Here is a 25,831-nt window from a genome sequence, read left to right on the forward strand (position 1 = left end):
TTCCGCTGTTCCATTAGGGCCTCGTGTGGACAAACCTTCCATACGATAAAGAATTATAGCAGATAACACCCGTTTCGTCTCCGTGTGGACGGGGCCTAAGACTTCACCTTATGTGCTTCAGTTAATAGGTAGTTAAAGCAATCACATAATAAAATAAAAATAACGGTTTCAATGATAATAATGGTTGCTAAAGCTTAATTGGGAAATGAGTGAGAGATTTTCCATCACCTATATGGGTGAAAAGTAATTACAGTCAGTGTGGCTTAGACCTCCTTCCACTCCTTTTTTGGAACCACCCTGGAGACAGCCTTGACCCTTGTTTTGCATCTTTCTAGCTCAGGTGAGAAGTAGCGTCAGTGGAAAAGGGTATCCAGCTGACGCCTGAGCAGAGGTTATTATGGGTTATTTCCATGGGCTAGACTTTAAGGACGTCCCATGTTAAGAAAGCGTTACGCCTAGCAAAGATTAGGGATAGGAGGTCTCACACTGTTCGAAATTGATATTCCACAAATCTTATAATTTGTTTTGGAGTGTCTTGAAAATACCTAAATTAATGAGTTAATGTTCGTAACTTTTGTTCACAGAGCTAACTGAAAATACGCTACATTTTTATTTTACATAGTCTCTGCATATTATATAACTGCCTGCATTAAACTGTTCTCAGTGTCCCCAATGTTATATATATTCGAGTAATGAATTGTTAGTTTATAGACGATCTTTGTACTTGAGTAACTGCATTGGCCAATGAGACTTCTCCGGGGCGTGGATTTCCGGCGGTCTGGTGCGGTCACAGTGCAGAGTGGGCGTTTGTCTCCTACTCTAGCTCATACATGACTTCAGGACTACCGTTACACAAGTTGGGAGACAAGTGGTGAGATAACAGTCGCAGTCCGTAGAGAAAGATGACGGAAAGCTCCGCGAATAAGCTGCTAAACGGGGACGCCTGTCACCGAACCTCAAACGGTAAAAGGTCGAGTAAAAATGGCTTCGTGAAGAACCACTGTGTGTTTCAGCAGCCACAGAAGTACCGTCGCCCCAGGGAGAAGGTAAGGCCCAACACTCAGGGGGGGGGGGGGGGCGTAAACAGCAATGGATGTGTTCGTTAACTCTGCAATAGTTTGAATGAAAAATAATGCTAGCTAATATTCTAATAATGTCTTTATCCCCCAATGTTATCCTTCGACTTCACATTGTTGTTTTGAATATGTTTGCACACAGAAAGTGTGACCCTACAGCACCTCATTAGAAAACTGTGTAACATAAGCTTGCTAATGTTTATGAATTGCTATGTTCTACATTACAGCCATATTACAAATTAGTAGACCCCTATTACACCCATGTTACACCGTTATTACACCCAGGTAACACACATTACACTGTTATTAGAACCATATTATGCTCAAGTAAAAGCAATATTACACCTATATTATACTGTTATGAGACCCACATTATACCCATGTAACTCCAATATTACACCCATATTACACCCATTTTACACATGGCCTGTCAAATCCCCCAGGATACAGAACCCATTGAAGGGTTAACGCCTGTCTAGCATTTTGTCCTACCCTCGCAACTTGTCCCAATGCGACATTTTTTAAAGTGGCTGTTACCAATTGCAACCCAGAACTACATTTCTCACACTTACATTTTAATTACATGACTTTCGAAATTCTGATTTTGATTACATTGTGGTTTTAAAACCAAATAATATACCCTGTAACCGGTTTTATGTGCTATGAAAGGTGCACTTCCCTATGCGTTTTATACTTCTTCTTTTGTGGTACCTGTCACCTGATCAGGGATGATTGTGACTTTTTGTTGTAACCTTACACTCTGTTGTTTCTCTGTGTGTGTGTGTGTGTGTGTGTGTGTGTGTGTGTGTGTGTGTGTGTGTGTGTGTGTGTGTGTGTGTGTGTGTGTGTGTGTGTGTGTGTGTGTGTGTGTGTGTGTGTGTGTGTGTGTGTGTGTGTGTGTGTGTGTGTGTGTGTGTGTGTGTTTGTGCGAAGTCAGTTTGGTCTCTGTTTACACTGACTCCAGTGTGAAGAAGAGCAGGGCCCTGTTGTGTTATTATCACCAGAGAAGCTGACTCTCTGTCTCCTGGGAAAGGAGGGGGGATGTAGAGCAGAGCCTGCTTCCTCATGACACTCAAGCAGGAGTGGAATGTCTCCAGGCAATGAAGGGTGTGGTCCCCCCTCACAGTTTTGAATGAAAAGACAGTGTGTGTGTGTGTGTGTGTGTGTGTGTGTGTGTGTGTGTGTGTGTGTGTGTGTGTGTGTGTGTGTGTGTGTGTGTGTGTGTGTGTGTGTGTGTGTGTGTGTGTGTGTGTGTGTGTGTGTGTGTGTGTGTGTGTGTGTGTGTGTGTGTGTGTGTGTGTGTGTGTGTGTGTGTGTGTGTGTGTGTGTGCAGTGATGGAGGTGGGTTACACACACACATGACTTTTGTTTTGCTTTTTTGTTGATGTTTTGGTTGAAAACAGACAAGTAATTTAAAAAGCACGTATACTAAACGAAATGCATCTCTCTTATTTATGAGAATATCAAATAGTATTTGTGTTGAAATCAGCATATAAGCTGCAGTATTGCTGATTTCAACATAAAGTCAATTAGGTCCAGATGCTTTGGCTGACACCAATAACATTATTTTGCAAATAGTGTCTCCACCCTGCCAGACAGAGCTGCATGCCACATATTTGTCTTATTCTAAGAAGAAACAGGGAACTTCTTACTAGAATTGAGAGTGTCCCTAGTAGGTAGCTTTCGCATGTACAAAGCAGGCGATGCACTCAAATTCTATTTCTCTATCTGTTTCACCTGGCGAGAATGTCTGTTTATTCCAAATGTGAAGTAATCGTGGGCACAGCTTATGACTGATTCCCCCGCCCCATAGTCTGCATATGGAAAATATTTGAAATTTGTTCCCACGTCACATATCTTCCGAAAGTTATGACACTTAAATGGCATTTTTTAAATGGGTAAACCACTTTGCTCAAGTCTGACTTGTCTGTCACTATCTAAGCTTACTAATACTTTAGACTGCACCCACTTAGGAGATATAAATGGTACAGCATTTATACCTGATTGGCACTGTTTGTTATACTTCATCTTTACTTATAGAGCATCTTTGACACCATGCAAATCATTTACCAGTCTTTGCGAGGTTAGTCATGCTCAGGATTGATATCGCCACAGTAAAAGTGACATCATCCTGTTGTGATATGGGCTCTGCCAGTTCTTGATAAGGCAACTGACACTTGACTTCAACGTACTTAAGCCTTTGTTTGCAAGAGGAACCAGGGTGTGTAACAAGGGTGTGTTTCTTGAGGCTGTGCCTTAAGTGTTTCTCAGATGAGCAAATAAAACGTCTGTCTTAAAACTCTTACTCACAAGTAAAGACTTTAGAAGGAGTGTATATGCAAGGAACCAATAATTACATTGATGTATGTTAAAGGTTGGTTCCTAACCTGCCCTGAAATAACATTTAAAACAAATGAAAATACATAGCCTAGCTTACCGTATCGCAATATTTTAAATTGTATAACCCTGTATAGCTGATTTTCTTCCATTACACATCGCTACTATGTAGACCTTTTTACAATATTTCGGAGTCTCTTTGACAAATCAGCTATAAATGTTCTCATAGGTTTGTGTCCATTGCTGGAAAAGTAATATTTCCTTATCAAGCTAGACATAATCCCAATATTGAGTATAAAGTATATATTTTATAAAGATTAAAGAAGAAACTCTCTCTCTAATAACTTTCAGTTAGGATTGTAGTGTCAATATTTCTCAGTAAAATGTAGGCAAAATTGAACATGGTACTATTTTGGCTGGCAGGTAGAGGACTTACTCCCTTATTTACCTACTCTTAGGCCAAATGCAAAACATACACACTATGCCCGAAGCTTTCCTGTTACCACTATAGTGTAATACGATCATCATCTATTGAATTGCAGAGCATTTTTCCACAGCGTTTACCTCAGGTCAGGTCTTCCTCTCCTCACTCCCTGTTTGTCCACAGGTATAAATGATTTAGCAAATATGACGTCAGTTAACCTGCATTTTGCCGCTGTGGTCGGCATCAGTATGCAACAGTCTCTTTGAACAGTGTTTTTGTGCTCAATGTTTGACATCTCCCAAACTTCCAGGTCCCTTCAAAGTTTTTCTTTACTTGGGAATATGGGACTGGTTGGACTGGTTTTAGACCCACACACAAAGTGCGGCGCTCTCCTGTTCCCTGGTATTTCTTGGAGGAGCATGACCGGTCACATGAGGCCTGGTTGCTAAGCAGCGGGGCACAGCCTGTAATGAGTAACCGCCCTCATTTGTTTAATGCTGCTTTTGTAGACAGCCGTTCCACAGTGCACTCCCAAATGATGCTCGTATTTTTTTTATTTCAGCTTTTTTGAGCTCCTCTAGTGTGTGACCACATTTATAGGATCCCATAATCCACGATCGATATCTCTATTCATAAAACTTGATGAATTAGAACCATGGATTGATGGTTATGTTCCTGCTCACTGAGATGTAAAGTCGTGGTTAGGTCTCTGTGAATTCATGTGCTTATTGTAGCCTTTATTAGGTTTCTAACTCTTTCCAAGGGAAACACATTATACACACTGCTGTCCAATAGTGAGTGTTTGTCCAGATCACAATCACAATTTATTGGGCTCTCTTGTAGGGCAGCTTTAACGAGTAAACAGACTTAGATCATAGTTACACCATTACCCATTAAAGAAGAACCCACCAGATGCTTGACTTCTAAATATGTGCCCTTGCCTCAATTGTTATCTTTATTCCCCCCCAGAACCAAAATGTCACACGCAACTCCAGCCTGTACAAGAAGCCTTTCTCGGAATCGTTTGAGGAGACGCCTCTTGTGGTGGCCGTGCTCACCTACATGGGCTACGGCATCCTCACCGTCTTCGGCTACCTCAGAGACTTCCTTCGCTACTGGAGCATGGAGAAGTGCAACGTGGCTCAGGAGAAGGAGGAGCAGAAGGTAAAGTAGACCCCATTGCATGCAAATGCTGATTTAAGTGACTTGTGAAGGTATTCAAGATCATTCACTCACTGAGGACCTGAAACCATGGCTTTGGTCTGTCAAATTCATGTAGCCTTTTTTTATTTTGAGAGTTGTAGCTCACCTGCAGTTTTGGGACTTTGTTCCTGATGTATGGTGCATAAAAACTGATACCTGAATAACGCTTGTCTGACTGATCCTCGAAAAAAACTGTGGTACAAGTAAAATTTCGCAAGTCTTCCACACTCTCTGTCACACCTTTTTAATATCTGGTTTGAACAGAAAGTATTTGACTGTGCCCTTATCTGATGAAGCACAAAGATGGCCTCTTGGGAATTTTTGGAATTGCTAAGACATGCCATTCAGATATCCAACACTCTACCATACCCCCCCCCCCCCCTGCAGGATTTCGTCCCACTCTATCAGGACTTCGAGAACTTTTACACCAGGAACTTGTACATGAGGATCCGAGACAACTGGAACAGACCCATCTGCAGTGTCCCCGGTGCTAAGATGGACCTGGTGGAGAGGGCTTCCCACGACTACAACTGGACTTTTGAGTAAGTTACTTCACAGTGGCACCAAGTGTGTGTGTGTGTGTGTGTGTGTGTGTGTGTGTGTGTGTGTGTGTGTGTGTGTGTGTGTGTGTGTGTGTGTGTGTGTGTGTGTGTGTGTGTGTGTGTGTGTGTGTGTGTGTGTGTGTGTGTGTGTGTGTGTGTGTGTGTGTGTGTGTGTGTGTGTGTGTGTGTGTGTGTGTGTGTGTGTGTGTGTGATTGAGAGTGTGTGTGTGTGTGTGTGCAGGGTTGATACCATATCAAGGCGTTCCCCCAGAGGTGTGTTTCTGTTCCACTGATTCTTTGCTCAACAGGAAGTTCACTGACCCCTTTCTTTCTGATAATAAGAGTGACGTAAGCCATTCAGAAGCACCAGTATCTATCACATGGTATTGAACAGAAGCCATATGCACTGTCATTGAACTCTGAAATTTGAAGAGACAAAAAGTCCTGATAACAGCTAATGTTGTGTTATATTTTCCGTATTAATATTATCAAAGTATGATCAGTATAATGTGATCTCCGTCAGCTCATTCATTGGGACTAGGCCTGGGCAACATATCCATCATTTTTGTTATCAACAGTGTGACATGAGACCACATATTGTCTTAGGTTTTGTTACATGACACAAAAGGGATTCTGAATTTCTTTTCTTAGTTTGACCATACATTTACAATGTTTTTTGTTTTTTTCAAAAACACATTTTTTACATACTGTATAAAAAAAGTCAAAGAAAAAAATAGATTTCAATCAAAATGCAGAAAAATAAAGCTATATAATGTTTATTAATAAATAATAATAATAATCATAACACAAATCATCCCACAGCACGAAAAAAAACATTACAATTCTATAAATAATAATGATATTAAGGGGAATAAAAAAACAAGCGTATTTAGATTAAGATACTCAATGATATATATATAAAGGTGGCTAGGGGACGTAACACTTTTGTTTAAGTTATCATGCACTGTGATAATAGAGGGTAACATTGACCAGGAAATGGTAGCTATGCAACCAGGGCAGTCATGCACACACTTTAAAGATCATTATACTTATTAACCCTCTGATTTCCTCTCTCAGGGACACAGGCAGAGTGGTGAAGGACGTCATCAACATGGGATCATACAACTACCTCGGCTTTGCTGAAAACACTGGTGCTTGTGCCGATGCTGCTATCGAAGTCACACAAAAGTACGGCCCTGGAGTGGGCAGCACTCGCTGTGAGATGGGTGAGTTCTCTTTCTTTAGAAGCTGTCAGGACTTTTTTCCTCATCTCATACGGCTTTTATCATAAAGAGTCAATAAATGCTCAAGTGGACCTCAGTTGTTCCTTTAAAGGCTGCGCCCTCTTTTATCAGTCGCGCTTTCAGCACTACAATACTGGCTACAGGCTTCAAGTGATTTTGAAGGACCGAAAGGCTGAGTTTGAAATATCGTGAAAGCATTTTGAAAAGCTTTGAAGTTCCAGTCCATTCCATTTCATTTTATTTTGACATGTGCAGCTACTGATAGTTTATCACATCTAATCTTGTTATCTCTAGCAAAAGAAAAGCTAAAGTTCATGGTCTATTTAACTTAAAGGTGCCATGTGAGTATTTATTTTGGATAAACAAAAGCTTTGTTTACATACAGTGTTACTTACCACAACTTTTTATGTGTATTCTTAAAGTCTACCAAAGATGTTGAAATTACATCAGCATTTTTCTTCCTTGCGTATGCCTCATTGAACAGCATGACGGGGTGTTACTGACACCTGTTGATCAGTGGAATAGCTTGATACCGATGGTGTAACTTGGGATCGCGTTACACTGGTGCGCCTGTCGTAGAGATAGGGCTCCATAGTGTTTCTAAAGGGTTAAGAGGCCCTATTATACTTTTTGTAGTTTTGCCTTTCCTGTGTAGTGTGTGTGCAAATGTTCTGCAAAGGCTTGAATCCCAAATTTCCCTCCAGAAGGAGTTTCTCTCCCAGACAGTCCCCCCTCTGCCTGAAACGCCTCCATTGTTTTACTTGCACAACCTAATGACATCCCTATGTAATACTTGTCTATTTGCTAGCGCTTCAACACATTGTATGTGATAAGCTAAGGGGTAGGACATCTTTAAGCAGTTGACCAATCACCGGCCAGCTAACCAAACGGTGAAAAGAGGTGCTGCAGCACAGGCGGTATGAGAAAAATAAAGAGCTTTTTAAACATTAAAGCATGGAGACATATCACAGTGGAGGCAGAACACACAAATATGAAGCTTAAAATGAGCACAATAAGGACCCTTAAAAAAGTCCAAAGGGACTCTTTAAGGTTTAACAGGTAAGAAAACAAGTGTTGACCTAAATAGTTCCTACTTATGACAATTTAGCAAATTGCAGTACACTAATAGGAAGTTGTAGTTAAACTAATATTTTTTTCCTCTCTAGGAAATCTTGACATCCACGAGGAGCTGGAGCAGTTGGTGACCCGGTTTCTGGGTGTTGAGTCATCCTTGGCTTTTGGGATGGGCTTCGCAACAAATTCCATGAACATTCCTGCTCTCACCGGGAAGGTACGGAATTTCATTCACTTCCTTTGTTATGATTTAGATCTCACTGGAACATCCTGCTCCTTTTGATTTGATTACTTTGACAGTGTTTCTTTAGTCACAAGTACCCTTAGTGGAATTGTTTGGGTATGCCATTAAACTGTTCAGGAAACAATGCTTCGTGTGTAAAGTAAAAACAAGTTTTCAGATGTACAGCCAATTTCGAAGGGTTCAAACTGTTCCACAGCACTAGTTTCCGTTATAAGCTTTCAAAACATCTCGAGGGCCTTGGGGCTGTAGATTGATATTTGACAGCCACTGTTATTCTAACCTCAACGAACCACACATGTCAGTCTTTACTCGCGTCTTAACTTGACCTTTTTTCTTTCGCTAGCCAGTTTCGCTTGAACAGGAAGTAGAACTGACAGGCTTGTGTACCTTGTGATTCAAAGAACACATTTCCTGACCACCGCATGAGTGGATAGCAGATGGACTGGGAGGGAGAGACAAACTTGCTGCGAGACAGTAAAGATCTGAGTCACTGAGATTGTCACAAGGGTTTATTTATTCTTAACTGTACCTGTCACATTTCCACTAGCTCATATCTATGTCATGCCATAATCATGTGTTGTGTAACAAGCTCATTGAATCATTGGAAAGAGGGAATGGTCTGACCTTTGGAAATGTTAAGGTGTGTTGACTTTAACAGGTCGATATGGTGTGTTTATTTTGAAACATTATTTATGGTATAATGAACAATTGACCTTCTACGTTTCTACTTATCTGAGGGAGTGAGGGAACCATATCTTTGGCGTATGTGGCTCAGGGGTGGGGGGAAGAGTGTTTATCAAGTAAGATGGTCACTTTTTCAATCCCCAATCCCTAAAGGCAACATGCCAAAGTGTCCTTGGGCAAGACACTTTACCCCAAACTGCTACAGTAGGCATCTCTACAGTATAGAAGAATATGTCATTTAAAGAGGCCCTTCTTTGCCTTTTGGGGGGTTTCACGCTCCTGTAGTGTTATATAGGCTTTTGTGCATGTAAATGGTCTGCAAAGGCTAAAATCCTTCCAGAGGGGGTTTCTCTTCCACACCCCAGACCCCCGCCTGGCCCACCTCAATTAGAATTATTTTGTTACTTCCTTAACATAGTGACATCACTATGTAACACTCGTACCTCCATTGGCCAACCCTCCTACACATTGTTTATGGTAGGCTAAGGGGTGGGACATCTCTAAGCGGTTATACAATCACAACAAAGCCGACCAGCTAACCAATCAGAGCAGACTGGGCTCTGGTTTCAGACAGAGGGTGAAAAGAGGTGCTGCAGCACAGGCAGTATAAAAAAATAAAGAGCTTTTTGAACATTAAAGCATTGAGACATGTCACAGTGGAGGAACAGAATACAATCATCAACCTCAAAATGTGCACAATAGAGCCCCTTGAATTTAATAATAGGATATCTCCAGGTTAATGCGTCTATTCATTGCAACGGGTATACTTAATCACAGAGTATTAAAGTTTCATGTGTAACCCAAACAAGCCCGGATCATTTGCCTCACTGCGGGTGTGTTCTGGAACCTTCAGTTTAGTCAACACCAAACACCCCATCATGTTAAATCCTGGGGTATTACAATTACGCAAGAAAAGCTCTTATAGAGGGTTGCACTTGAATATGAATAGTGTTTGACTTTCCTGGCTAATTAGGGATTGCTTTTTCTCTTAATGTCGACACCGATTATCAGCTAAGAAATACCAAGCTCTACAACGAGTTAAAAAATCATATTTTATATTTCTTTTTTTCAGGGTTGTCTTATTCTGAGTGACGAGCTGAATCACGCGTCGCTGGTGCTCGGGGCCCGTCTGTCTGGCTCCCCAATCCGGGTCTTCAAACACAACAGTGGGTGACCTCTTATACTAATTACATTACCTGATTAGTTACATAGAATTTTGACTCCCACACAATTACGTTTTAAAACTAAAGCGATATTCACGTAACAATGTTAGAATATTTCACAACTAATCTCAGCTCATACTAATAGCCTTAAAACGCATGTCACATGACCATTCACGTACACTGGGCATGCATGTGTCAGAAGTAGCAGGAAGCCGATTTTCTACTCTTTACTCTGTGTCATTTTTTTAACTTCTTATAATAAAAGGTATTTTTTTGATACATCAGACTTACATCTATATTTCCCACACATGCATTCTCACTCAGTCACATTAGGTGGAGAAATCAAATTAATTTTTTTTTGAAGTAGCTACTAGGCTACTGCCACGTTACTAATGTATAGCCAACCTCTTTCTCTATCTTTCTCACTGACATCAAATTTACTTAAAAATAAGGAACAATTACAAAGTTTTCTACATTAAAGGTCAAAACATTTAGTAAACACGCATCTAACTTGTTTAGCGCTGTGTCTTCTCGTAGGGTAAAACCCTTGTTGTAGTTTAAGAAGAGGCCCCTTTAATAATCCCACAAGAGAAACTTAGTCTCTCACTTTGTTATTATATACATTATACAAAAAACATACATGCAGAGGACATATTATCATTCGTCCTAAATACAATACGACTTTTTTTGTTGAGAGGTGTCAGACCAAAGAGGCTGTCATGTTTTACAGCACCAGGAAGCAGATTGGGTTGAAGGACTTGCTCAAGGGCCCTGGAGGTGAACACGCACCTCTCCAGTCCACACTCAGTATTTTGGTCCGACTCGAACCGGCGACCCTTACAAAAGGAAGGACCTCCCTGTTAACTTCCACCGCTTTCCTCAATGCCGCAAACCCTTGCTTTAAACATTTATTTTTCATATTAAATGCGGAATTTAAGGACTCGTTATGACCCAACCAGGAAATGAATGCGGGTTCTGCGTCATTGTCTCCAAAGGTTTCTGTTTCCTCCTCTTCAGACTATGATGCAAGCCTGGGAATTTTGAACTGAAAAGGAAACTAGAGATTGCCAGAGTGATTACAGAGCATCTTTCAACACTATGAGACAGGATTTCGCCTTAGTCTGCTTTACCAAACAGAACAGCAAATACATTTAACATGACTGAGTTACAGCATGTTGCTTAACCCAATGCCAATTTGACTTAACACCGGTTCTCTTACTTCTACATTTCTAAACGTACTTAACAAAAACTTTATCTCTCTTTTATTTACCACATTGAATCGCACAGCAGTTGTTTTGGCCCAGGATGAACACACACCCAGTCACCAGAGATCTTACTGTTATCTAAGCTCACACTCAAACACCAAGAAGCAGCAGGTCGATGCTTCAAAGGGTCGTGATCATAAAATATTGACACTCATCCATTAATGAAAGAAAGCTCTCGTATAACTTTAGGAGAATAAAAGCTTTACTAAGTGTTGGGGAAATATTTCCCAAAGTCCATAACTTGAACCAGTTGATCAAACTGTCCTGACTGAGCACACGCGCCTGTAACCTTGGCTGCTGTGCTCTCGGTGTTCTGTCTCCCTGTTCCTGCCTGTTGGTGTCAGCTGATAGAGGTGTTATGATTCTATCTTGTTATGCAGCATGTTGATTATTCTCTCTGAACTAGCTAAATACATGGGTCTGGGGTAGAGTTCTTCAGAATTGACGTGGCAACTCTACCGTGAAGTCAGAACCTCTGGCTCTTGGACTTGTGATGTGAATTCTCCGGCCGAAGCTCCAAATAAACCATCAGTGTTTGACATCAAAGCTCCTGCTCTTCCCGTGTCTCTTTCCTGAGTCGGTGACTCCCACTGCATTGCTACACATAAGTTTCCCTTAAACTAAGACTATAAGTGTGTTTTTTGTGTGTTCTAGACATGATAAGCCTAGAGAAGCTGCTGAGAGACGCCATCGCACACGGGCAGCCGAGAACCCACCGACCCTGGAAGAAGATTCTCATTGTGGTGGAGGGAATTTACAGGTATACACTCACATGTACATTACTCTTACACATACAAACATACTGTATTTAGTTAGTAAGAGCTAGATAATTAGGTTTAGCTAATTCAAAATTCTGTTTTTATTGCTATTTAACTGTAAGAATTGTAATACCATTACTGTATCTCATTACACTGTTTACTGCCAATTACTTGAAACCCACAGCTGTCTGGGGCAGGACATATTAATCTGTACTTAGTTTATCTTGTGTATTCCATTGGTCACTTTTGAAGAAACATAAAAATACTCTCAGACAAAAAGTAATATATTAAATATTGATGTTGTATTTTACTTGACATTGCCCTTGGTGTAATTGATATAGCAGGAGTGCTGCATTTATAGGACCTATGACAGGTTTAGTTTATCAATACCTTTTACAATGTGACTCCATAATATTTTAAAGGTTGTTTTGTGATATAATGTTGTCCCTTTATTCACTGTAGCAGCAGATAAGTGACTCATTTATATAGGAAAAAGCACTTTTGGCAGTTTAGAGTTCAATGCAGAATCTTTCTTTGTATTTATTTTACGACTCCCACATGCTTACATTGTTAGAAAAAAGTGTGTATACCAATTTCACAATATCTAGTTCAGACAGTATTGAGTCATAATGGCCGCCCGCCCTTATATCACTTTGTTTAAATATAGAAGCTAATGTGGATTTGGAAGTGTGCCCACTCTCCTTGTATTCCTTTCTTCTCTGCAGTGTACTTACTAGAAAGGCAATCAATCCTGTTGATCAATAGAGTGTTCAGAGAAACGGCCTGACCTACTCAGTGCCCTGCGCTAATGCAATGTTAATGAAGTTTCATTTCCACTTGGAATTCCTAAGCTTCAACACCTGCTCATGCTCACACCACACTGCAGCCTTCTGAGGCCCAACATTACTGTTCACTGCAGCCTTCTGAAGCCCAACATTACTGTTCACTGCAGCCTTCTGAGACCCAACATTACTGTTCACTGCAGCCTTCTGAGGCCCAACATTACTGTTCACTGCAGCCTTCTGAGGCCCAACAATACTGATAGCAGCCTTCTGAGGCCCAACATTACTGTTCACTGCAGCCTTCTGAGGCCCAACATTACTGTTCACTGCAACCTTCTGAGGCCCAACATTACTGTTCACTGCAACCTTCTGAAGCCCAACATTACTGTACACTGCAGCCTTCTGAAGCCCAACATTACTGTACACTGCAGCCTTCTGAAGCCCAACATTACTGTTCACTGCAGCCTTCTGAGGCCCAACATTACTGTACACTGCAGCCTTCTGAAGCCCAACATTACTGTTCACTGCAGCCTTCTGAGGCCCAACATTACTGTTCACTGCAACCTTCTGAGGCCCAACATTACTGTACACTGCAGCCTTCTGAAGCCCAACATTACTGTACACTGCAGCCTTCTGAGGCCCAACATTACTGTTCACTGCAGCCTTCTGAGGCCCAACATTACTGTACACTGCAGCCTTCTGAAGCCCAACATTACTGTACACTGCAGCCTTCTGAGGCCCAACATTACTGTACACTGCAGCCTTCTGAGGCCCAACATTACTGTTCACTGCAGCCTTCTGAAGCCCAACATTACTGTTCACTGCAGCCTTCTGAGGCCCAACATTACTGATAGCAGCCTTCTGAAGCCCAACATTACTGTTCACTGCAGCATGCCAATTATAATGAAATGTTAAATAAACCAGTTTCATATTGGTCATCTGCTACTGCTTTGTCAGTGCTCAAGTCCTAAAAAAGAAATGAGTAAATAAAGTAACATTTCAAATGTTCACTTTTTACGTAACACTTAGATTTGACTTATAATGCAGTAGCATTTACAATGGTCATGCTTATTTAAATCTAATGTATTTGCAGTATTCTTGTTTTGTTTTTCTACGCTTGTTTCTTCATGGTTGAATGCACTTATTTGAAGTCGCTTTGCATAAGCCTAAGGAAATGTCATTTAATGTCTTGAAATGTAATGTATTCTCCATAAAGTAGCTGTGGATAGAATGTTGATAAGGCAGTGAGGAAGCTCATACAATACAAATAAACTATCTATTGTTGTCTTTTATTGCTATAGAGGAGTTGCAGGACAATCTTGTTTATTTCTGACTGTATTTTTTCGTTCTGAAGTATGGAGGGCTCCATCGTGCGTCTGCCTGAAGTCATCGCTCTGAAGAAGCGCTACAAGGCGTACCTCTACCTGGACGAGGCCCACAGTATCGGGGCCCTGGGACCCAATGGCAAGGGAGTGGTGGACTACTTTGGCCTTGATCCCAAAGATGTCGACATAATGATGGGAACATTCACCAAGAGCTTCGGGGCTGCTGGAGGATACATTGGAGGCAAGAAGGTGGGTGAACCTTTACACAGATAAACCTTAAGCTGTGAGATCAGACAGAGGAGTTTGAATCATTCTGTGTTGTTAAAGAAACGATGAAGCACTCGGATTACAGTATGTGGAGCCGTTGGTCATACACTCGAGGGATTTTAGCTATTTCCACGTTGTGTGTCATTCAGTTTTGGTGTTGGTCAACACTGTTTACGGGCAATAGGAAGTTTCGCTTCCTGTTTTCTGAAAACGGTGTAAGCTTTCATTTTCTACAAATCAAAACTCACCTTTAAGAATTGCTTTTAATGTGTAAGTAATGTTGCTTGGTGTATATTTTAAGGCTGTATTCATATTTAAAAGCGGTTATGAAATAATAGTTATCATGCCCAAAAAACCCAGATGATAGCGCTTTACCTGTAATATATCTTCCTTCAAAATGAGTAAACTCCTAGCCCACACCTTCAAATCATATTTTCAATTCTAAAGCTGCCTATAACCAATTATGTTATCCTACATTACAAATCATGTGCTACTGATATTATGTTTTGATCTAAACTCAATAAACAAACAGTATTAAAACAGAATTGCACTCACCATCAGCAGCCATAATAACACACTTTGAATTACTTGGATTTCCTTGTTTATTCATGATGGAAATATTATGATTTTTAAATAAAACTGTGTAGTCAGCTTTTTCAGTTAATAAAATATCACTTCTTATAATATTTCAAATATTCTAATAATAATCTCATCAGTCCTAATACAGATGCACAAGTGTCTCTCTTCTGTCTCTTCTCCTGTGTTTACTCACAAACCAAATTCAATATATACCATCCCCGTTGTTTTTGGAAAATAAAAGTTTTAAGGCTTTAATATGATTTCTCTGTCAGGAGCTGATCGACTACCTGCGGCGCCACTCTCACAGCGCACTGTACGCCACCTCCATGTCACCCCCTGTGATCCAGCAGATAATCACCTCTATGAAAATCATCATGGGAGAGGACGGGACCACGCTGGGTAGGTGCCAGACAATGGCTCTCATCACTTAAAATTGCAAAGCATCAGTGTTGTGTAACATAAGAAGAGAAGTCACAAAATGTATAAGCTTTAATAAAGTGCTGCAGTGATGACGTATTTTTGCAGGCCGACTAGCAAGGGCTCCCTCAATACAAGTCGATTTTCAATTGGATTTTAGAGTATTGCAGAAAAAAAATTTTGTGGCAAACACACGTTTATGATACGTACACATTTGACTCTCAACATATGAACCACTTTTATTATTTTTGAAGTGAAAATAAAATAACCAGAAGTAAAAAGCTAAGGGTGGCTAAAAAACAACTACGGCCCAATCCTAAACGACTCCCTCGACCCTACCCCTCCGTGACGGAGTGAACTCCGTCTGGAGCCACACTCGCAGCTCAACGAGGCTCCCTCTTTTTAGATGGAGGGAGTAAATACAGCTTCAAGCTTTGGGACGGCCTCCCCTCTCTCCGGCAGAAACAGGAAATGCCGTAACTGTATGTAACAACGGTTTCAAATCAGCATCGCTTTGACAAAAAGTTTAAATTAATAACTCAAATAAAACTCCAAACATCTTTCATTGTGTTTCAAAGCTCTTTTAGTTTTAAACCTGATGTTTATAAGCTTCTTAGTTTTTGCAACGGTCTTTAAATATACACAACTTTATAATAAAATGCACACATTTACCTTTTTCTAGACTAAACACAGGTATGATCCTAAGTTAAAACATATTGGTTATCATGAGGATGTTAACATCGCAGTTTATCAGTGGATGTTTGCTGGAACTACTTGTTAACAGCTTGTTTCCTGACGGACACACACAGCATTGACTCCGGTCAGGTAGAGACCGGTCTCAAGTCAGCACCGCTGCAGACTCGCTGTTCGAGGGCTTGACAGCCCACTCCCCCTCCACACCGCTCCACACTCATTGCTTTGGAACAGCCCTCAATATGGCGGACCCTCCGCGTGAACGCGCAAACGGAGGGGTAGGGTGTAGGGGTAGGGCAGGGGTCTGCAAGCTTTTTGACCAAAAGAGCCATTTTGCTCCTTTTTCCCCAAAATTTTTTTGTCTGGAGCCGCAAAACATATTTCATAGCTTGATAGCTAATAAAGTTGTATTTATTGTTATATCAGACAAAAACTACAGTTGTTTTGCATTTATTAGGCTATTTATTACGTTGTATAAAACTGTTAACCTCTAATAAGAAACATAGAACTCCTATAAAGGAGAATTAAAAATAATACACAGGCCTACTTTAAAATAAATTAAACACAGCACTTGGGGAGTCCTCTGCACATTTGAAGGAAAAAATTATATAATTAAAATGTGCCCACTTTGAAATAAATAAAACATATAGCTGCACCCTAAAAAGAGTTAACGGTAGGGTAGGTAAGAATGGAGAAACCAGCTCGAGTGCGCTAGAATTTGAAAATACACAACCGGAAAAAATATGCCTCTTCCTTCAGACTTTCTTACATAGCCCCTCCTCCAACACACACGAACGCGCATCATCAATGAGGCCACGAGATAAATTTGTGCACAGATGGAAGGCTGACAGGCAGGTAGGCCATCCAGTTATTTTAGCCGGGCCGGCTAAAATGATTGGTCGTGCTTTTTACAGCGCTACGGCTTCCAGAGATTAATTTTTGTATGTATTTATTGTCAAAGCATTTAATATATTCATTGCTATCGGGACGTTAAAAGCATTCCATGGAATATAACAAAAAGTGTTTTCTGAAATAAATTACATACCCCATTGAATTATGACTGAAGATTGTCAGCTGTCTTCCTCTCCCGTGTTGTTCCTCGATACGTAAAGGCTGCAGCACCGTTGACAACTTCTCTCTACATATCAAACATACCGGTAAACCAGCATCGTTTGCTGTGAAAGCATATAATTCTGTCCACACAGAATTTAATTCCTGTGTTCCTCCGGTACTTTTCTTCGATTTATCCATAGTTCGCTCATCGAGCCGTGGGTCAGGTTATTCACCCGCAGGAAAAGGCGCTGGCGCGGGACCGTAGCAGGATGTGACGCATATTTTAGTTGATCTAATTAAAACCGTTTTGTTTTTTATTTATGTGTCACAGTATCACCTCAAAATACAAGATACGAAAAAATGTCAACCATGGAACAAAATATAAATAGTCCTACAAATACTTTTATTTTATTTCCTTCTTATTTGTGTCTATGCTCAAGGGAGCCAGAGCAGAGGGCTTAAAGGGCCGCATGCGGCCCGTGGGCCGCGGGTTGCCAACCGCTGGGGTAGGGTGTAGGGGGCGGTTTGGGAATGGGCCTACATCTAGTTAAGCTAAAGATGGCTAGTGTTTCGGCTATTTCCCGGGTTCCTGGGACTCATTCCTGCACCACTATTTTACTATCCGGTCTAAAAAGATATTTGGACTATGGACACCTTTTACCTTACAGAAGGTAATTAGCTTGTGAAACACACAGAACAAGTATAATTGCAATCTTTTCTTGCTTATTATTTTCCCTTGTTGATTCAGCAATTCTGTAATTTGCAAGCTTTATAAGTCACTCGTGTTTTAAATGAGATTGCATTTGCTCAGTACTGTTTGTACCTGCATTACTTTCCATCATCGACCACACGATGGCAGTAGAGGCCTGTGTTTCATTCACTCCTCTAAACCAGGCTGTAGCACATGCCTTCCTGACAGATGGTGTTCAGCTTTGGCACCTTTTGTACTTTGACTCCTTGATACTCAGCGTGCTTGTTTACCTTGGAAATGTTTCATTCCCCGCCAAGAGATAAAGGCTACTATCTATGGCCAACTGGCAATTATTTACTAGTAAATACAGGCCTTATCAAACTCTCTGGCATGTGTGAACCCATTCTAGATGAAGTAAATGCCAAGGGGGTGGAAATAGACATGTCACATAATCCTCTATTAGTTGTTTTGATAATTTAATATCTTCTAAAAGTTTGACTTGGTTACATCAGATTTTAAAGGGACTACTTTTGGGAAGAGTTGCTCAGAAAAGTTCCAGGTTATTTTCCAGCCTGTCTGTGTCTTCTCAGCGCTGTTTGGCTAAAACAAGTTGGATAAGCATTGGTCTCTCTGTACAGCAGGATGTTCATTTTCAACACTGATGTGTGGACAGTTCCTTTCCTCTTGTCCGAGTCTGCCCCGGCTGATGTAAGGTCTTGAAGTGTTGGTATGTTGACTTCCACCCTCTGCCTTTATGGCTTTCAGATGTGCGTTTCTTTGCCTCCATGCTGGGTACAAAGCAGCGTGGTGCTCAGGGCCAGAGATCCGTGCAGATCAAACTCTGCTGGACTCATCCCCTACACACACAAACAGGTCACTGAAGTCGTGTTTTTCTTGCAGGGCGGCTCCCCCTTTTACTCTTTACGGGGGCTTGATTGATGCAGCCTCCCTTAAACATGCCGACTTAAGGAGATCAGATTACCTCGTTCCCTGGTCATTCAATCAATAAGCACAGGAATAAACAACTGGAGCAACCTTTAGAGTGTTCCGCAATGTCATCAAGCCTTTTCTCCAAACTATTTCGAGACCTTACATCAAATCCCAACCTGACAACTTTTCCTTGTAGAAGACTAACAATGACAGTGTGATTGGTTGCAGCCCTATCACTGTTTGAAATGCAGGCCTTTGAAGCTTCAGACACTGACGTAAAGTCAAAGTGACAGTTGAGCTGCCTGCTAGCGGTTTGTAGCTGAGGACGGCTGCTTATTGTTGGCGGCTCAGGCCTGCATCAAGATGGACATTTGTTGTTTGAAGCTCACATCAATCAAACATGTAGATGAGCCATAAGGGCCAAAGCTTTCTTTAATAAGAATCCTTAAGAGCACTTTGTCTGAATATTATATGCTGCTCTGTCTTTCGCCAACATTGCTGAGAATAGCTTGGGATTTCTGGAGTGTGGAAAAAGAATGTCTGCATGAATATAATGTCAGACTCTGTTGTGTCTCGGGGATGCTTTGAAGCCGCCGTGTTTCTGCTGTTTTTCAGCACGGCCAGGCAGATGTGCGTTGCTGTTGGCGCTCTCTGCCATATGGTTTATTTGTTTGGTTAAGATGCTATCTGTGGAGGCTCAGTCTGAGGATACAAGTGAGTCTGCATCAGTCTGAGAGGATTAATGCTCCTTTCGTTTTAGCCCCCTTGACCTCGGCCTTAAAAAATCCTGGTCATCTTCAAAGGCGAGAACTGTAGCGTTCTCTAAATAAGTGTAATATGATCAAATCCATTTTTACTTTGATGGAAAACATCATGCTTTTAGGAACAAAAGAGCAGTTATATATCGATAATATATCAATATTGGGATTTGGGACTAGATATCGTCTTACATTTTGAAAATCATTATATTCTAATATCGCATACATTTGATATTTTCCTGGTTTTAAACACTGCATTACAGTAAAGTGATGTCGTTTTCAGATTATATTATTTGTTTTTTCCCACAAAGTAATTATAATGAGTAATTACAAAAATCTCATTGTTTTCAAATGTTATGAAAGCACCAATAATCAACCCTGCATTTTCATTGCAATATTAATATTGAAGTTGATATTTTTATATATATAAGTTGTTTGGTTGACTTACTGAACTCCCTCCGCCTTGTTTTATTAAAATGATGATATTCAATTCCTTCAAATTAAAAGGAGGCTCAATAGAAGTATACAGAAATCACCAATGTTGAAAAATCCTGCACTTGACCTCTGATCAAGAGCTGATAATCCAGTTGTATGAAGTGTTCAAGCCAAAAGGATATGAATACCTAAAAATAATGTTGCGGGACGTGAACACCCCCACAGGTGTTTTCACTTATTTTGGCTGATTAGGCCTCTGGACAGGTTGCCTGGCACTGCGTGCGGTCACCACATGTTCTAATAACGTGCAACAGGAGAGTGAGGAAAACGCCAATCAGGAATGATGATGACGAGAAGTGTAATCAGGGTAATGAAGTGAAAACACCTGCGTGGGGCCCACGGGTGAGAAGGGCCTTTAATCAAAGAAGTTACCGGTAGATACTCATTATCACGGTTGTTTAATTACAACAGAACAACCTTTTTACTATAGTTTTTCTCAGCAGTCGGAAATATAGTCTTCACTAAGGTGTCGAGCCACAGTAAAGTATGGTCGGCGTTCAATATTAAGACCTATAGAGTCATGCAGGAATCATTCTTAAAACCTGGAAATGACTGAGTGAAAACAAGGCCATGTTGTTAAATATGTAAAAGATGTATGTTGCCACAACATCTTTTTAGACAAGATAGTAACGTGGTGCAGGAATGAGTCCTTAAACATGGAAATGAGTTAGAATTTGACCACTTCCAGTTTTCTTGTCATGCCAAACAATAGCCGCCTTTAGCTTAGCGGTGACGATACGAAGCCATGCAACTCTGATGTAGTTTGTTTATACACTGAAATACATTTCACTTAAATAATTGTATTAGGTTAGGTGAAAGCAATAATATTAAGTTTAAATAAAAACACAATAGGTTCAACTTAATAGTATTGGTTTCAACCAACCTAATCAAATTGTGTGGAAACCGTTGACATAATACATTTAATTACAGTCAATGTTTAATTTGTTGAGTGTAGCCTAACGTTAGCTTTTTACTCCTGAAGCAATAAAGCTTTTAAAAATCCTACAATAATACGTTAATATGTGGAAAGTACCCTGCTGAACAAAATGTATAAGTATCAAAGGTATTTGCCACAAATCTTATTTTCTGAAATATTCAGAAAGCTAATAGAAAAATCCTGTTGCTTTTTTTCGATGTAGCCATTGCAATGCTAACTACCCAGTTAGGGTTAAGGTCATCATGACACCACCCCTCTTTTGGTTTATTTAGTCATTTAAAGGGAAATTTCACCCCAAAATCAATAATGCACATTTTTCCTTGTACCAGTGCTAGTTATTAAGAGTTGGAGGGTTTTTACAAATGACAAACTACACCTGTCTGGTGGTATGGTTGCTTGGTTGTACTCCAGTAAAAAGAAAAAAGTAGTTCCTTATTGAAACTTCCCACAACAAGGTGCCTTAAACTTTTGTCCATCCAAGTGTGCGTTGAGTAACAAAATGATCTTAATAAAAGATGTATGAATGTTCTCTCTTTTTATCTTCCCAGGTGCTGACCGCCTCAGACAGCTTTCAGAGAACACCACCTACTTCCGTAGAAGACTCTGCGAAATGGGCTTCATCATCTACGGCAACGACGACTCGCCTGTAATCCCCTTGATGCTTTACATGCCTGCCAAAATAGGGTATGGGATTCTCTTCAGTTTCATAATATTTGGTATATTTTCCTTGCTTCACACAAAAAGGTGGCTATTCTGGCTAATATTTCCAATTAGTTCACATTTGGAAAAGACATAATGGTTTAATTTTAATGACTTTCCGTGCTGTTGTCCCTTTTCTAAATAGAATCTGACCCAATGTGTGGAAAACTGCTTATGATTTAAGATGTGGGAATGGCGGCGATGGGTCACGTCATAAGTTGGATTTGCCTAATGTTGTCGTTGCTTCTCAGGGCGTTTGGTCGGGAGATGTTGAAGAGAAACATCGGCACGGTGGTCGTCGGATTCCCAGCGACACCCATCATCGAGTCGAGGGCGCGCTTCTGCCTTTCTGCCGCCCATACCAGAGAAATGCTAGACACAGTGAGTCCTTAAATAACACTTCCCCAAACAAAAAACATATAGAAACGATTCGTAAAAGACAAAATGGTTTACTTCTTCTACGAACATTTGAGATGTATTTCGCGAGAATTTACCGTAGTGCACTTTTGGCCCATTTAAAAAACAAAAACAAATATAGAACTATCTGGCTAGATCTAGGTCTTTGGTGGAGGACAGTTTGAAACCTTGACAGTCTTACAGTGTAGCATATTTTGTGCTATTAGACTATTTCAGGCTTTAAAAAATCCAAAGTCATGCAAAAATGAAGTTTAATTTATTTTATAACAATTTAATTTGTAGCAGAAACTTCCAGTAGATATACCCATAGATTATATCTTTTTTTATGACTACAATGGTCTGTGGCTGATCATGGGTCATATAATCTGCAGTTCTTTTTACATTTTCTTGCATTCTTCCACTTATTGCAGAGGCTTTTTCTCAGATGTGTTCCCATTAAAGGGGCCGCATTTAATCTAAAATGGTGCAGAAAGTTTCCACTTGCCGTTTGGAACAAAACAACTTCATAATTAGCTTGAAAATAACTTTAAAATGGCTATTAGCACGTCAGCATTATCTGCCAAATTGCTTTGCATTTGCTCCTTCATCTAATAAATGCATCAGAAGGATGACCACTTGTTCGGGGGAGATGAATAAAACGTGTTTCTTGTACAGTATGGGCTCTATGTTCTGAATTTGTTTATACAACTGCAGTTTTACCTTTATTTATCATCAAAGCCTTAAAGAAAAAGACCTCTGATCATCTTCTAAAGGATTTAACAGTTTGAGTTCTCAGCTGTCTATCATCAGATCTGCCTGCTGGCTGACATGTTTCTATATACTTGTGTGCGTCTGCCCACATACTTAAAGTGTGCCTGTTGAATAATTACGGCTCTCCAATGTGTCCTTTATTATAAAGGAACTTAGAATGCTAAGCTGTCTCCGAGTATTACGGCGTGCGCTCAGACGGAGACTTTTATACGAGCTGCTCTGTCTCTCCGAAGACACTTCATTCATCTTACTGAGGAGCGTGTCAACACCGTTTGTAATAGTCCATTTAAAGGGCATCAGCCTGCCTTTGTAGAGCCCTCGAAGGAGCCGCTTTTTCCGTCTTTGAGGAATAGCCAGGGTCGCCTGTTCCAAAGTATGGGATCAGAAAATAAAAGAAAAAAAGGTCAGGAGGAAGGTAAATTGTTTCCAGGTGCCCTGCAGTGTTGCAATGCTTCATGCAGTCTCTTGTGGAAAGACGTGGAGGAGTTTCTGTTCAGTTGTGGTTTTACGCAACGCCTTCTGTTCAACTTTTGCTTTTGGAACCCCCTCTTCGACATGTTTAGTGCGATTAAGGCTTATCACATCATTTATCAAGTTGTTAAGCTATGCATGTAATCTGCTCATATTGACATATTTCTGGCAATTTGATTGATATCATACATGTCGTTTTGGATTGAGATTAATAGCGTTCTTCCTGTGTTTTTTAACAAGGCGCTAGATGCCGCTAATGAAGTGGGCGACCTACTGCAGCTGAAGTACTCCAGACGTGAGCAGCCTCGTCCCTCGCTTGGATGGATGTCCGAAGAAAACCTGTTTCAGGATTGAGCCACATCCTCTCGCTTCCCTCCACCCAACTTTACTGTTCCTCCCTTACTTCATATTTTCTTGCCTGATATCACTGATCTTCCTCTAAGCCAGTCTCTCAACCTCTACTGGGCCATATCACCTCACATCCCACTCCAATGGGCTCGCCAGAACCTAAGTCTCAATAGGTCGCTTAAAAACATGCACATTAGCATCACTCGATAGCATGCGTGCAGTCTGTGAACTGTATGTCCCTCCTAACTTATTTTTGACCACAACGTCAAGTCTTATAACTGTGTGCACATTGAATGTGTCTGATTTGTGCAATAATAACTAGGAATGTATTTCTTATCAAACAAGTACATCGATATATGTCACGAGTTCATACTCGTGCACTTGGAAAAAGAAAAAACTAATCATAGCTAATGCTACGATGAACACAAGAGGAAAAAATATATATGTGTAAATATTATTTATCCCCATGTTGGCAATGCTGCCTTAGGGTGGCATCCCAGACCTCAAAGAGATACACAAAATAATGAAGGAGTAACATTAGCACATGTACTCCTTATGTATTTATCTAAAAGGCTTCTTTTTCTACTTTTACTTGAAGAGAGTATAGCATATCGGGGTTCTTTCCCTAACCAAAAAGGATGTATATGTATAGATATGTTTCGTACCTTTTTCTCTTAGAAATGCAATGCAGATGTCCCACAAGAAAACATTAAACAGGGGAAGAATCCCAGGGGAGCAGGAGTAAGGATCATTTTTACTGCTTATTTCCTACAAATATGTGTAAGCCTTATTTACTGTTTACACCTGCACTCAAAAGCCCAGTGTCTTTAACATTTCTGTAAGCTAATTAGCTACACGTGTAATTTATTTAAACAAATCCTTCTCACTCAAGTGCTTTCATGTGAATCGGCGCAGAGCACATTGCCTCGCTGTGACTTAGATCTGTATGTATGACGACGATGCAGCCATGCCCGTCTGACTTATAGATCGCTTTATTTATTTTGAAATGTCTTAATCATCTTATTTTTGTGAAGGAAAAAAAAGGTTTTTATCCGGAAGGCAGCTCCAAATGTGTCTTAGTGTGCGTTTAAACTGATACTTCTTATCTTCGGTGCCAGCACTACTGATAGGCATTGTGAATGCACAGATGAAGTAGTCACTGGAAGATATGGAACTATGCTTCAAATGTCATTGTCTTTGCTTCGTCTTCTGGAATGACATTCCATTTCAACCTGCTTTTAGTGTCAAGTGTTTTAAGTTTTTGTCTGACTTTTCTTGTGTGAGGTCACCCCAAACATGGCGCACATGCCACTGTTCATGTGTGTTTTTTATGTTCTACCACTAAATTGATGTGAATTGGAGTGAAGCCAGTCAGAAAGCTGGTCATCGCCTGGCTATGTGACCATTCCTACATATGTTCATCAAAGTGATACAACTCAAATCAAGTTTAAACAAGCTTGAGTTGATGTTTTGTGGCATTTTAGCACAGCATGCTAACTGTTTGGGGTTTCTTTTTTACTGTAAATTCAATTAATTCCAACATTGCTGTTGTTTTATTTCCACAGACAATGTCTTGAAATAATGACTCTGTGATGCTTTTAATAAATATGATATAAAAGGTGGAACACATGACTATGATCTGGAATTGCACTCTTCAGAAATATGCTCTGACATAATAAAAAAGAATCGTCAAAGTTTCCTCTCATGCTGTCTGAAGCACTATGCAGCATGTTAAGTCTCTACATTTCTGCCTATGGAGGCACAATTGTAATTGCAACCAGCAACGTGAATGTTTCTCTCAGCCAGGTTTCCCTCATTGAAACTGAGGAATTGAACTCGAGAGAGTTTATAAAAATGTTTGGAACTCTTTGATGTAATGTTTCCCGCCTTCCTTCCACAAATACCTGCGAACTGACCTGCATTGACCGCTGGAAACATGCTTATCAGTTGCTTTTGCCCTTGGAATTGTATATGGGTTGAAGATAAACCACTTAGAAGAGTTTGCAAAACCATGATGTTTGTTGACCATGCTGTTGGAAACAGGGCTGCGAAGATTAAATCACTTTCTTTGTATCAAGTTCTGGAATGGGTTTGTGTTTATTTACAGCATGCACACACACACGGAGTTATGTCACAACTTAAAAGCTTGTGACAAACAACTGTTTGACAGCCTATATGACTGATAAGTCACTGACATCCTGCCAT

The 25,831-nt window shown here is 40.4% G+C and overlaps 1 protein-coding gene across 1 annotated transcript; it reads left to right on the plus strand.

The window, feature by feature from the left end:
* Window positions 1-798: 798 nt before the first annotated feature.
* Window positions 799-25,703, plus strand: sptlc2b (serine palmitoyltransferase, long chain base subunit 2b). Its single transcript, XM_079647012.1, has 12 exons — window positions 799-1,046; window positions 4,807-5,001; window positions 5,428-5,582; window positions 6,660-6,808; window positions 7,993-8,117; window positions 9,901-9,994; window positions 11,911-12,016; window positions 14,151-14,370; window positions 15,240-15,366; window positions 21,490-21,625; window positions 21,892-22,021; window positions 23,519-25,703. Exons 1-12 carry the CDS (start codon window positions 903-905, stop codon window positions 23,630-23,632), a joined length of 1,695 nt encoding a protein of 564 aa, XP_079503138.1. The 5' UTR covers window positions 799-902; the 3' UTR covers window positions 23,633-25,703.
* Window positions 25,704-25,831: the final 128 nt, after the last annotated feature.

This window comes from Notothenia rossii, assembly GCF_949606895.1.
Source record: "Notothenia rossii genome assembly, chromosome: 8".
In the NCBI taxonomy this organism is placed as follows: domain Eukaryota; kingdom Metazoa; phylum Chordata; class Actinopteri; order Perciformes; family Nototheniidae; genus Notothenia; species Notothenia rossii.

Excerpts from the sequence above, each read along its gene's own strand:
- sptlc2b (XM_079647012.1), top strand. The coding sequence starts at position 903 with ATGACGGAAAGCTCCGCGAATAAGCTGCTAAACGGGGACGCCTGTCAC. Across the intron at positions 14,371-15,239 it reads GATACATTGGAGGCAAGAAG|GAGCTGATCGACTACCTGCG; the intron begins GTGGGTGAACCT and ends TTTCTCTGTCAG. Across the intron at positions 15,367-21,489 it reads AGAGGACGGGACCACGCTGG|GTGCTGACCGCCTCAGACAG; the intron begins GTAGGTGCCAGA and ends TTATCTTCCCAG.